Source organism: Rousettus aegyptiacus, unplaced genomic scaffold (genome assembly GCF_014176215.1).
Source record: "Rousettus aegyptiacus isolate mRouAeg1 unplaced genomic scaffold, mRouAeg1.p scaffold_m13_p_8, whole genome shotgun sequence".
NCBI classification, from domain to species: domain Eukaryota; kingdom Metazoa; phylum Chordata; class Mammalia; order Chiroptera; family Pteropodidae; genus Rousettus; species Rousettus aegyptiacus.
In genome coordinates this window covers 29,532,510-29,546,468 of record NW_023416311.1, presented here as the reverse complement: position 1 = coordinate 29,546,468, position 13,959 = coordinate 29,532,510, and the positions used below count along the sequence as shown (strand labels likewise).

The 13,959-nt window shown below is 36.7% G+C and overlaps 1 protein-coding gene across 1 annotated transcript in view; it reads right to left on the bottom strand.

Moving 5' to 3' along the window:
• LOC107500034 (NXPE family member 3) overlaps positions 1-13,959 on the bottom strand; it is a 37,177-nt gene that overhangs the window by 905 nt on the left and 22,313 nt on the right. Inside the window, exons 3-4 of the mRNA XM_016124832.2 lie at positions 12,737-12,816; positions 12,144-12,356 (exon numbers count right to left, since the gene is read on the bottom strand). Of these exons, the coding sequence (XP_015980318.2) occupies positions 12,144-12,356; positions 12,737-12,816 (293 nt within the window). The remainder of the gene's footprint in view (positions 1-12,143; positions 12,357-12,736; positions 12,817-13,959) is intronic.

Sequence of the window (13,959 nt, the reverse complement as noted above, 5' to 3'; positions counted from 1 at the left end):
TAAACCCTAATGTTTCTCCACCTTCCCCAAGTTTTCAAGTTTCCCAAAGATCTAGTATCCATCCAAACTCCTATTCAGTTTTCTTTTATTTCTCTAAGACATTTGACTTCCCCATGCTGAGTGACCTCTTCCAAAAATCTTTCCTTCTTGCTTTCTGTAACACTACATTATCCCATTTTTTTCTATCACTCTGGTCATTCTTTGCTCAATTGTTTGCTTCACATTTTTCTTGCACTCTGTAAATGAGGCCGTCCCTAAAATTCTGTCACTATTATCCACATTTTTTTACTGTCTTCTTCCTTTGGAGGAATTCATTCACTTCTACCTCTTCGGTTTTTGTCTAAGAACTGATGGCTTCCTGAGATTCCACTCTACACTTCCACTTGCCAATCAATATTTTCTCTCAGTCCACCATAGCCTCGAACACTTTGTACATTGCTTCAATAAATGAATCTATCATTTCTGCACAAATCTCTCTCTCTCTCTCTCTGTCCTGAACTTCCCTCTACTGTCCCATGCCAGCAGCTATTGTTTTGGGTGACTTTCCAATGTTTTATTGTTTTTTCTTAGCCCTTGGGGGGGGGGGGGTCTTTAGTTGTATCTGATGCCTTTCTGTGTTTTAATCTGAAGTCAAATAATTCACCAACTCCTATTCATTATTCATTTTTAAGGTTTCCCGTGTCTGATTCTTGCATCCAACTTTCAGTTTAAGCTCTTAATAACTCTTGGCTACATTTATCTAACAATATTTTACATGTAAAAATTGGCACTGTTCCGGGTCCTTTCGTACACAATGGTGAAAAATAGATAGACATCCTTGCTCTCATGGAGCTTACTGTCCCTTGGGAGAGAGAGAGAGAGACTTCCTGACATAGAAGGAAGGTTAGAAATTTTGAACAACTAAAAGCAGGTTGGTGCTTCTGGAGCATAATGAGTGCCATGGAATGAGGTTAGAGATGTAGACAAGGTCCGGTCATGTAGATCCTTATGAATCATGTTAATAATTTTGATTTCTGTCTCAAGAGAAATTAGAGCCCACTGAAGGTGAGTAACATGATCCAACTGACATTTTAAAAAGCTTATGCTTGTTACTATATGGAAACCTGGGATGGAGGCAGAAGTACTAAAGTGAAATAGGAGCCCAGTTTAAAAAAGCTTAGCAATGGTCAAGGGTAGGGAGAAGTAAGAAATAGAGGCAAGAGGGTGGGTTCCACATATATATATATATATATATATATATATATATATATATATATTTTCTTTTATTAGATGATTTTTTTCCAGTTTTATCGAAATCTAATTAACAAACAAAAATTGCCTATATGTAAGGTGTACAACAGGATGGTTTAAGATGATTACCCCAATTAAACTAATTAACATATTTATTACTTAGAGTTACCTTTTGTGTGTGGGGAGTGAGAACACTTATTGAGATCTACCTTTCTACAAATTTCAAACATACGATACAGAATTATTCAGTCACCATGCTGTGCATTAGATCTCTAGAACTTATTCATCCTGAATAACTAAAACAGGTGTATTTTTGATGTAGAGGAGACAGGATTAGATAATTAATTGGATGCTAGCATCAAAGAACAGGATGCATCAGTGAGTCCCAGGTTCCTGGTTTTAACGATTGGCAGATAATGGTACTTACTGTGATTTAGGAAGTCTGGATTATATTTTAGTGATTGGGGAAGGAGGGTGATGATCCAAAAGTTAGTGCTGTATTGAATTTTTGGATGCTTGAGAGACATCAACATGGAGATATAAAAATGGCAGCCGGAGTTCAGAAGAGAGGTCTGAGCCAGAAGGATAAACTAAATTCACCATAATTATGTATGGCATCAGAGCCACAGGAATGGGCAAGATCACTTAGGAAGATGACAAGGGGGAAAAGAAGAGTATCTAACAATAACTTCAAAAAATTTTATTATTTAGAGGATGAGTAGAGAAGAAGACTGAGAAGGAAAGACCAGAAAAGTAAGAGGAAATTAAATACAAGTAGTTATATAACAAAGCCAATAAAATAAAGTATTTATATTTGAATGACTCGTTTATTCTTATTTATTCAATTAAGACAAGAATCCAATCTACACCACATAGGCTGTTGAAGCTATGAGGAAATAGGTACCCTTATTCATTGCCATTGGACATATAAGATGGGGGTTTGGGGCAAGATCAAACAAATCTACTTTGCATTTACTATTTGATACATACAACTACTAGGAGACTATCCTATAGGACCACTTGAACAAATACTGAATACCATATGATGAGATTATTCACAGTGGCTTTATTTATAATAGCAAAAACTTGAAAAGGACCAGGTCTCCAGAAATAAGGGACATTCATACAATGAGTCTTGTACAGCAGTAAAACAAAACAAAACAAAACAAAACAAAACAAAACAAAACAAAAAAAGTACGGATAAAGAGATAAACCCCAAATATACTAAGTGGGGAAAAAAGGAACAGAATATTCTATGCAATGTGTCACCATTTGCTAACGGTGCACTGTGAGATTTGGCCCAAAGACCCTGATGAAGACAACTGAAAACAGTCATTTAAAAAGCTTTAAAAAATTATCATGAGAAGAGAAGAATAGAATTGGAGATCACAGAGATAGATTAGAGCTGATTTTAAAGTAGGGGTATATGTGAGTAAAGACAGCAGACATGAAACTGCTTTTGCCACTCTCAAGCAGTGGAATGTACGTGCGTCGAAATCCTTTGGCAATGAAGGAAGAAGACTTTAGTGAATTAGTTTCTGCTTTTGGCTGACCTGGGATAATTTACCAATCCACGGAAGTTCACTGAAAAGGCAGATATGTATTTTTTGGCGGTTTTATTGGCTGACACAGTGGGGGTTGGAACTTAGCATCCACCAAACAAGAGACCCTAGAGTAACAATCCCTGTATGGGGCCAGAAACTGAAGAACTTTTACTCTGAATGTTGGTGTGTACTACACTCCCAGGGATTATTTAGATGGCCCACAAAACTTCAAACCTTGTTCCTGAAATGTAAGCACTTTCAGATGTCTGCTGGAATAAAAACTCTTATTCAGAATAACATTGCCTCAGGTCTTACATTATTAGCAAAAGTATTTTGTCAAATAGAACATCCAGAAAACAATCAAATATCACAGTACATAGGATGAAGCAAAACAAAACAAGCCAAAGGCAAATAGAGACAATAGACAACAGAACAAAGCCTATGGGAACTCCAGATACTGGAATATCAGACACAAATTGTAAAGCAGCTGTGCTTATTATGTTCAAGGAAATAAAAGTCTAATTTGAAAATCTCAGCAATGAACTAGAAACTGTAAAAGAGATATTGGAGATCTGAAAAAGAATCATCATCTAGAAATTATGGAAATAAAAAATACAGTAAAATTTAGAACCAATGGTTGGGTTTAATAGCAGATTGGACACAACTAAATAGAAAAGTAGTGAGTTGATACACAAATTGGAAAGACCCAGAATAAACGAAGAGGGAAAAAGATAAAAAGTACAGAAGAGAGGGGAGATACAGAGATTAAAGTGAAAAAAAAATAGAACACAGTTTAATTGGCATGCCAGAGAAAAGGAGGGAAGATAAGAGGTGAAGAGCTAATGGCTGAGAATTTCTCAGAAACAAGAAAAAACATAATAAAGGTCATCGATCTACTGTTTCAAAGATCCCAACAAAGCCAAAGTAGAATTTGTTGAAAAATACATATCTAATCACATCTGACTGAAAATACATTTAAAAATCAAATGAAAAATAAGAGAAGACAAAAATTACCAATACCAGGAATGAAATAGAGGCTATCGCTACAGACAACAGACATCAAAAGTATAAAGGAACATTACAAACAACTCTATACACACAAAGTTGACATCTTACATGAAATGGACCAACTTATTGAAAAGCACAAACCATGACAACTCACCTAATAAGTAACAGATAATTTGAATAGCATTATAACCTTAAGAGAAATGTAAATAACAACCAAATGCACATGTGTGCCTTATTCGAATCTTAATTCAAACAAATCTAGTAGAAAAAGATACATCATGCAATGAGTAATCATAGAAAGCTGATTTAGACCGTAAGGAAACATCATTTCTAGAAATAAGAAAGATTTCTTCATAATGGTAAAAAGTTTATTTTGCCAGGAATTCGTAATAACTCTAAAAAGCTATGCATCTGATATAGCATTACGTAAGTAAAGCAAATTTCAAAATACACACAGAGAAAAAAACAAAAATTCACAATCATTCTGGGAGATTTTTATACATCTCTCTCAGTAACTGGTAAAATAAGTTGACAAAAAATTAGTAATGATGTAAACATTTAAGCAATATATTTTTTTAAAAATAGTCCTATTTAGACAATAAAGCTATCAATTGCAGAATTATGTGGAACATTTACAAAATTGATTTCATGCTGGGCCAAAACCTGAGTTTTATCAAATCTCAAAATATTTAAAAATTTTAAAACACATCCTCTGGTCACAATGCAATTGCATTAAAAATCAGTAACTAAAATAGTATTACCTGATTGAATTACAAATTCAATATAATCACAAACAGAATCACAACAGGAATTTTTTTTTCTTTTTTTGCAATTCCACAAGTTGATTAAAAGAGTCATGTGGAAACCCAAAGGACCAAAAGACTACCAAGGCCTTTTCAAAAGAGAACAAAAATGCAGGTCTTGTCCACTAGAAATCCAAAATTATTACAACACTATGGTAGTGAAGACTGGGTGGTGTTGGTGCTGGTTCAGACAAATAGATTCACTAAAGAGAATAGTCCCCGAACAGATGAACATATGGACATCTAATTTATGATGAAGAATGGAGAAAGGATGAACTTCTCAGTCAACAGTGCCAGGTCGATCAGGTATCCCAAAGTATCCAAAACTGATTTTTTAAAAAGGTGTTCCCTCATGACTAATCAGAGAAATTCAAATGAAAACCACATGAGCCACTACTACACACTCATAAATTTTTCCAGATATTAAAAAATGATAAGCAAGAACGTGGAACAACAAGAACTGCTGGTGACAGTAAACTGGTAAAACCACTTCTTAAAAATTGGCAGAATCCAAAAAGTCTTAAAGATACATCTACTCTCTGATCAGCAAAACTACCGCCTGGTGACATCTTCCAGAAACACATGCTCCTGTGGACTGTAAAATTACACGTATGAGAACATTTATAGTAGCATTTTTCATGATAGTCCTGTTAATGGTAGAATGTAAAAATATAGTGTGATATAATCATACGATTACATACTATGTAACAGTGAAAATGGATGCACTACAACTACATGAAAGAATATGAATGAATCTTAAATACATAATATTGAGCAAAAGAAACCAGACACAACAGAATTCATAGCATATGTTTTCATTTACGTGAAGCTAAAAATCAGGCAAAATTCACATATATTGTTTAGGAATGCCTAATAAATTGGCAAAACTATCGAGAAAAACAAGGGCATAAATATTATAAAAGTTAGAATAATGAGTACCTCTAGAATAATAAGAGAGAGAGGGAGTATAACTCCAGAGAGACATGGTATCAAGAGGGCTTCTGGAGTAAGGGTTGTGTTCTCTTATTGTTTTGAATGAAGTCAAATGGATGATCACTTTATGACAATGTGTTTTATGTGCTTAACTGTTTTATGCACTTTCTCTATTTTCTAATATTTTATAATAAAATTGTAAATAAAATTATGCATACCCATTGATGTATATACATACATATATATAAACTCAAGGTCTATGGTGATGACACCCTGAACAGGCCTGATCTCGTCTGATCTCGGAAGCTAAGCAGGGTTGAGCTGGTTAATACTTGGATGGGAGATACCTAGGAAGATCTGGTGCTGTAGGGGTAAAAAATAGATAAAAATAAATAAATAAATAAACAAACAAACTTAAATCCTTATATTTATTTTTTTAAAAGTATCTAATGGATAAATAAGAAATCAACAAAATAGTTTTCCATAGTTTGAGAGGGAATGATGTTTGAGGGGCAGATATAGAAATAAAACTTCTCTTTGCATAATTTTCTATATAGTTTTGACTCATGTACAAACAATACATATTCAAAAATTAAATCTGAAAAGTCAAATTCCTGAAATTGGGAAAATAATGAGAAAAACCTCAATATTTATCAAATAGATGACAACCACACAGAGAAAGACTGTGATAGGTGGCTATGTCTCCCAAGACTTTTCAATCTATCAGCTCCCCATCCTCAATCTGATTTTTTTTTTTTCCCAATTGCAATTATCTGTTGAAGAAACCAGGTTGTTTTCTCTGTAGACTTTCTCACATCAATAGTGTAATATTTTCCTCTATCCTTTGTATTTCCTATAAATTAGTAGTTAGATCTAGATCAAATTCAGGTTCTATTTTTGGAGGCAATGCTTCATAGGTAATTGTGTGCTTCCATCAAAAACCACAGATTGTCTGACTATCTTTACTTTTTGTGGTATTAGCAGCTGTTGATGATTTTTGACTAACTCCAGAAATTCACTAGGGTTTACAAAATGATGATATTCTAGCATTATCATTCCCTCCTTATTTATTAGCTGGAATATTTTTAGAGAGAGAAATTTTCCCTTGCCAACCATTTGGTTATATAGGAAAGATAGGGAAAAGACTTGATTCTTTCCCTTTACTTATCCATTTTTAAAATAACAAGTTGGTTGCCTAAAGTTCCCCAAAATGTTATTATTATAAATCTGTGGATTTAAACATGTCTGTTGTATTTCAATTCACTGTAGTTTTTGTCTTTGTTGATGGTTAAATGTCTTTTTTTTTTTTTTTTGTCCAGTAGAAGCCTCTTCAAGTTGGCTTCTGAATCCTTTTGACACAACTCTGGTTATCTACAAATGGATCTGTAATTTTATTCAGTGCTTTTATTATTATTTGTAATAGTGGTATTGTCCCTTTGAAATTACTTTTTTGAAATATGATAGGATACAGCAAGTAAGTGTGTTATATTGTTAGATTCTCAGTGTAAGAGAAATGAAATATAAATATAAATGCAATTAAGAAAATAAAATACCAATTCTAAAATAAATTTGAAATATCAATATATATTCATGATTTTTACTCTATCAATCTATTAATCATATACCAACATATTCTTCTGTCTGTTGGATAGCCTAGAAACAATGTTACCCCAACAATAATGAGTTCTCATAGTGCCTAGATATTCTTTCTAATTTCCCATAAATTCTTGGAGAATCAACAAATTTCAGGTCTGAGGCAGAATAGTACAAAGTAAGCCTGGCATACCTCATGCCAGAAATCAAGGAAGCTTTCTCCTTTTGGAGGTATGTCAAAAGGACTCGGAGACAACCTCGTAGAAACTGTTAAAATTTGAATATTAGACAAAATCATGAAAGAAAGTAACCAGAGAAAATAATGGTTTGAAAATAAAATATTGTCCAATCACATTAAATCTATAAAAATCCATGTATGCATAATGATACTAAAAAATAAAATAAAAGTCCTTTGTTGCCATCTTAAACCAGCTTTTTTTTTTGTAAATTGGCAATTAAAGATAAATAGTTTAATGGTTTTTTTGTCTTTCCAGGAGAAGCTATCTTTCAAATTAACCTATTATTAGCTCCATTTAATGAGAGAAAGCATTATTTTTACAAAAGAAGGCTAGCCGATACGTGTAGAAAGAACAATAGAGTTAGAAAACCACTCTTTTGTAACACATAAAATGATGGATAATAGGAAATAATTATCAGTTGTGTTAAAATCATTAGAAGAATGGTTAATGGTGATTTCTGGAATTCATAAATGCCAAAATAACACTGCTAGATTCCTTTCTGGTCCCAAGGGGAAAACTAACTGTACTGCGGAGGAATCAGCCTTTATCCTTTTATCCAGTGGTCACTCTTATCATCACTGACTATAAGTAATCAGATACTATACATCCCCTGATATGTTGCAAAGATAATTTGCAACACTTATGCAAATGCTTAAGTTCAATCTAGCCTTGAACCCTCAATTCCAGTTTATTGGAAATGTGAGAAATAGAGGATGAACTGTATTGTCACCATAAGGAAGCAATCGGAAATATCCAGAAGGTGAAACATTTGACAGGACAATGGGCCGTGACTTTTTCATACAGATGGGTGAAGAAAAGAAATGATTAGTCTGGATTTAAAGATCAAGGGACAAAACAACCAGGTCCTGGAATGGATCTTTGCTTTGAAAAAACAATTGTATAGACTTTTGAAGGGCAATGGAGGATATTTGATTATGAACTAGATATTAGACTTAAGGAATTATTATTCATTTTGTTAGTCATGGTAATCTCATTTGGGTTATGTATAAAGTATTCCATTTTTAAAAGGTTTGTACTGGAATATTTGACAGTAGAATGCCATGATGTGTGTAATTGACTCAAATACTTAAAAATATGAAAGCGAGAAGTAACGTGTGTATATGCTGATGGGAATGTGATGGAAATTGTGCTGTTGAGAGGGAAGATGCTTTAGGAGGGAGGGGAAAATTGGTAGAGAGATGTCCTTGAATAGGCAAAAGGGGATGAGACCTAGAGCAGAAGTGGAAGGACCAGTCATAGGTAGGAGTATGGAGAGTTCATTTTCAAAAACAGGTGAGAATACAGAGAGTACGGATGTTGGTAGGGGAGGAAATGTGGCGGTGGGAGTCTGGAATTTCACTTCTCATTGCTTTGTTTTGTTCAAGAAAATAGTTAAGGTCAATATCTGAGTTTGAGATGAAGGAGGTTTCAAGAAAGGAGAAGCTGTCAAGCTATCAGCAAGGGCAGTGGTTTAGTGGTCCTAGGGCAGTGGCTCTCAAATTTCAGTGCCCATCAGAATCGCCTGGAGGCTTGTTGAAACAGACTGAAAACCTCCCCAGAATTTCTGATTCAGTAGTTCTGGGATGGGGCCTGAGAAGTTGCATTTCTAACAAGCTCCCAGGTGATGCTGATGCAGCTAGCTAGTCTGGGGACCACATTTTGAAAATAACTGTGCTTTATACAGCTGTAGTGCCCCCTAGAGGTTGGTGCTCATGCTTTTCAATGAGAACAGTTATGGTGGAATGTTTTTCTCCAGATAAGTTCAGCTGCACAGGAATAGTTGAAAAAGAGGCAGAGGGTTGAATGAACCAGAGATTATGACAAGATCATCACAGACCTAGCTCCTTTTTACCAATCTGGACTTGGTTCAACAGCACCTTCCCTACCATTTAATCCATCTTCCTCTTCCTCACCGTCTTCTACCTTCACAGTATTTTTTATTTTTCCTCACAGAACATTTTATTATCTGGAATTGTATCTATATTTGTTGTGTTGTTCGTTTTTGAGTGTTTCCTCTAGAGTTTATGCACAGTAAAAGACGAATATTGATATTTTTGTTGTTGTTCACTGCTATGTTCCTAGAACCTAGAACAGTACCTGGATGTTATAGGTGCTCAATAAATATTTATTGATAAAAAACAAGAAAGGAAAAAAGGACAGAAGGAAAGAAGGGAGGAAGGAAGGGGAAGAGAGACAGAGACAAAGAGGGAGAGAGAGAAGAAACAAATTACCACAAAAGAAACTAAATCATAGTATTAGTTTTGACTATAAAGAGAAAAATATTTACATAATCATAAAAATATAAACACAGTTCATTAAAATTAATATAAATACATTGGAAAGATGAGAAGGGGAGGCTAGTTGCTCACCACCCCATTTCCTTTTCCTGAAGACTATGTTTTCCAAATGCTCTGTTTGGATCATGACCGGGTTATGGTCATTGATCTTGGGCAGTAAAGATGTACACTACTTCCATGTCTGGACATAAAACACCCCATACAATTCTCCATTCTCTCTCTCTCACCTCATCAGTGTCTTGGGTACAGAGGATCCAGTAGTGGCCTCTGGGAGGCCCTAGGGGACAATGGAGACATGGGATGAAAGAAACCCAGGTTCCAGAGTCACAGCTTTGAGGACAACAGTGTGGAAGCCTGCTCCCAAACACTGGACTTTGGGTGAGTTCAGAATAAATTTTTATTGTGTTGAGCCGCTGAAATTCTAAGACTATTTTTATGATGGCAAAAATGTCAAAAATGGATTCATTAGGAATTATTAGTGTATCAGTCAGGGTCCAATCAGAAGAAAGAAATCACACATTAGTCTGAACATGGAAAATTAATGTAAGGAATGGTCAACTATAATAGAGAAAAGAGAATTCTAAAGAATACTACAATGATGAGGGAGAGAATCTGAATTCTGGAATAATTCTTTAGTTTACTAATTTGCTTTAAAGTGGTATTCATTCTGTTATTTAGTCCATCTATAGAGTGTTTTTAAATAAATATTTCCATTTGCAAGATGTCTAATTGGTTCTTTGTAATACATAAGAATTCAAAATAACATATACATTAATTAGTATAAAATTGACTCCAGGAGGGATCTGAGCTTCCACTCTAACCTGGAGGCAACACGGCAAAAAAGTGAAGAAATGTCAGTTGGCATTGTGCTTGACAGCCTTCCGTGTCAGTAGGGTAAAGTGTGGAGCAGAACTTGCACCTTCACCCAGTGGCAACAAGGTCATGGAGCTGGTACTCTGTTTTCACTGGGGTGGCATCAGCAGGGCCCAGAAGGTAGCTACGTACATACGCCACCTGTACCTACATGCTACACCTAAACACAGTGTTCGCTAAAAAGAACAAAGGTAAAATAAGACCCAGAGTCTCACAACATAATACCCAAAATGTTCAGTAAACAACAGAAAATCGTTCATCATACCAACAGCCACGGCAATCATAAACTTGAATGAGAAAAGACAACCATCAGGTGCCAACACTAAGATTACTCGGATGCTGAAATTATCTGATCAGGATTTTTTAAACAGCCATTATAAAAATTGCTTGAATGAGCCATTATGAACATTACATACCTATTAGTATAGCTAAAATTTAAAAGATTGACCTTTCCAAGTGTGAGAATATAGAGCAACTAGAAGTCCTATCCAGTGATGGTAGGAATATAAAATGGTATAGGTAGTTAGGAGAACAGTATGACAGTTTCTTAAAACGTTAAACATATACCGACCGTATGATCTAGCCTTTCCACTTTAAGGTATTTACTCAAGAGAAGTGAAAGCATATGCCCTAAAAAGACTTATGCACAAATATTCATGTGACTCTATAGCTAAAAATTGGAAACAACCAACATGTCTATTGACAGATGAATGGATAAACGAACAATGGTATAAACAGCCATAAATAGGGAAAGAACTATTGCCACATTTAGAAATATGGATGAATCTCAATATAATTATGTTGAGTGAAAGAAGCCACACACAAAAAAGAATACACATGGCTCCATTTATATATAAGTTTTAGCTAATGCAAACTAAGCTAAAAAGACAGAGAGCTGATGTGTGGTGGCCTGGGGAGGGAGAAGGGTAAAAGGGAGGGATTAGCAAGGGCCTCCAGAAAAGCTTTCTGGGTGGTAGATACGTTAATTATCTTATTTGTAGAGATTGTTATTAATAAGTCCTGTGATAATTTTGTGTTTTCTATTAATCTTGACTATTTAGAAAAATGGTACACATGGAAGATTTGGGATTGGATTAATTTAACTTTGGAAGGGCTGAGAAAATGACACACGATCAGCAGAAATCACTCAGGTTTTAGGTGCTAAGAGAACCACAACTCAACCAGACACAGCAAGCAGCAAGGCAAAGAGAGAGACAGGGGGAGGGGAAAGGGGCGGAGAAAGAAATTGAGGTGAGTGGGACAAAAGCTTGAACTTTGTCTTTCACATGTTAATTTAACTTAAAAGATTAAATCAGGATTTTATTTAGAAATTAAATGGGGAACTGTTTTCGTATTATCAGAAATTATATTATTTGAAAGCTTTTTTATAATGCTGTCATCTCATAACTTAACTTCTGGTAAACTAAATTGGGAAGGAAGCTTGGTGGTAATAATTACATCCTCTGAGCTCTGATTCTTTCGCTCACTTGCCCTTGGAAAATTCCCAGGGTACCGCCCCAACCTCTTCAAGCAAAGGAATCTTGTCTCTCAAAGCACCGTCCTGTTCACCTCTTCCTTCACGCGGCTCCCGGTGTCCTGCCCTCTCCCCTCACCGCCACTCACAGGGCACGGTGTGCTGCAGATACTCCCACCACTGCCGAAGCGTGGAGTCTCCCATCATGTAGACAATGCGGCCAGCCAGGCAGCCCAGGATGTTGTCCACAGTAGAGAAGGAGCGGCTGGAGCAGGACAGCGAGTGCCACACGTCTCTGTGGTAGAAGCCAGAGGGCTTTGCAGCCGGGAGCCCAGGACTGCATGGGCGTCGCGGGGGCAGGGCTATAAGAAAGAGAAAAATAGAACAGAGCTAACATTTATAAATTACAAAATGCCAGGCACTCTTCTATGCACTTTACATGCATTATTTCATTTACTCTTTTACAAAAATCCGTGAAGTACTAGTCTTATCTCCATTTACAAGTGGAGACACCAAGGCCCTGAATTGTTCGAGCAATTTACCCATGATCAAGAATAGTGACTGTCAGAGATAACATTTTAAACCAAGAAGTCTGACTTTACAGCCCGAATTATTAACCACTATGCAATACTTCCCTGGCAGTGGGGCTGGGGCTAAATTCCCAGCCAAGGAATAAAAGGAATAAAATCCTTCTAAGTCTATTTGCTCACCCCAAGCCCCAGTATATGCCAGCCCCACTCACCCAGGTTGCTGTTCCCTGGGGCTCCCATTCTGATTTGGATTGGAGAAATGCCCTGAGGGAGCACCTTGTCTGTCACTTTCCTGGGGAAACACCAAGGGTGAACTTGAGGGAGGATGACCAGGTGAAGGCTGGAGTCCAGTATGGCCATATGATGTTTGACTTGTAATTTCTAATCTGCCTAAGTCCAAAAAAAGTTTGAGGTAGTTACAATACAATTAGCACATTTATAATTTGAGGCAATTACAATAAAGAGTCAGGGGAGTGGTTCCACAGTGAAGCAGTTAGTATGTCTGCTTTGCCCACAGGGGGTCCTGGGTTTTCACCCCAGGTGGAGCCACAGACCATACATACCCCTGGTGCACAAGCCTCCTCCTCAACCGCACTCCCCCCCCCGCCCCCCCACCCCCCACCCCGCCCCCCGCAGTGCGCTGAGTGCTCAGAGGGGGTGCCAGGCCCCAGGTACACCAGGCCCCAGTGCACGCCACGATTGTGTGGTCAGTGGACACCCCACCTTCAGATCCAGTTCTTAAGGGGAAACAGCAACATCCATGGGTCAGGGGTGGAAGTAGGGAGCGGGGAAATTAAAAAAAGAAAAAAAGGAGTCATGAAAAATGATGAAAGAGAAAATCTTGTCAAGAACCTGGACCTCTGTGATCAACCCACCCTTTGTTCTCAGTCTAGATAGTAAAAGAACACTGAAACCAGATTGTGTAGTTCTCCTCTGATAAAGGAGGGTACACAGGCATGCCAGGAAAGACAAACTTTTCCTGGCACTAAATTCTGGAAGGATATGGAACAGAATAATTTTTTGTTACATAAAAACTCAGATAATGGGGAACATAACTCCCTCCTCCTTAAGTGTGGCTGTACACAGAGATATCCAGAGGACACAGTGTGGAAGGAGGGGGTGCGGGGAGTAGATTTACAGTAGAGAAATCTGACAAACATCTCCCCAGCCAGGTGACCAGGCGAACATCAACATTCATAAATCACGTTGACAGTACGTATCCTTGATATGATGTGATGAAAATGTGACCTTTCTCTGTGATATTCCTCCCTCAAGCCCATAACACCTCTCTAATTGTAAGAAAAACATGACAAGTTTCAATAGAGAGGAATACTACAGTATAATTAATCAATACTCCTCAAACTGTCGAGGTCACTAAAAACAGGAAAAGTATGAGAAACTGTTTCAGCCAAGAAAAGCCTTAGGAGACATGATA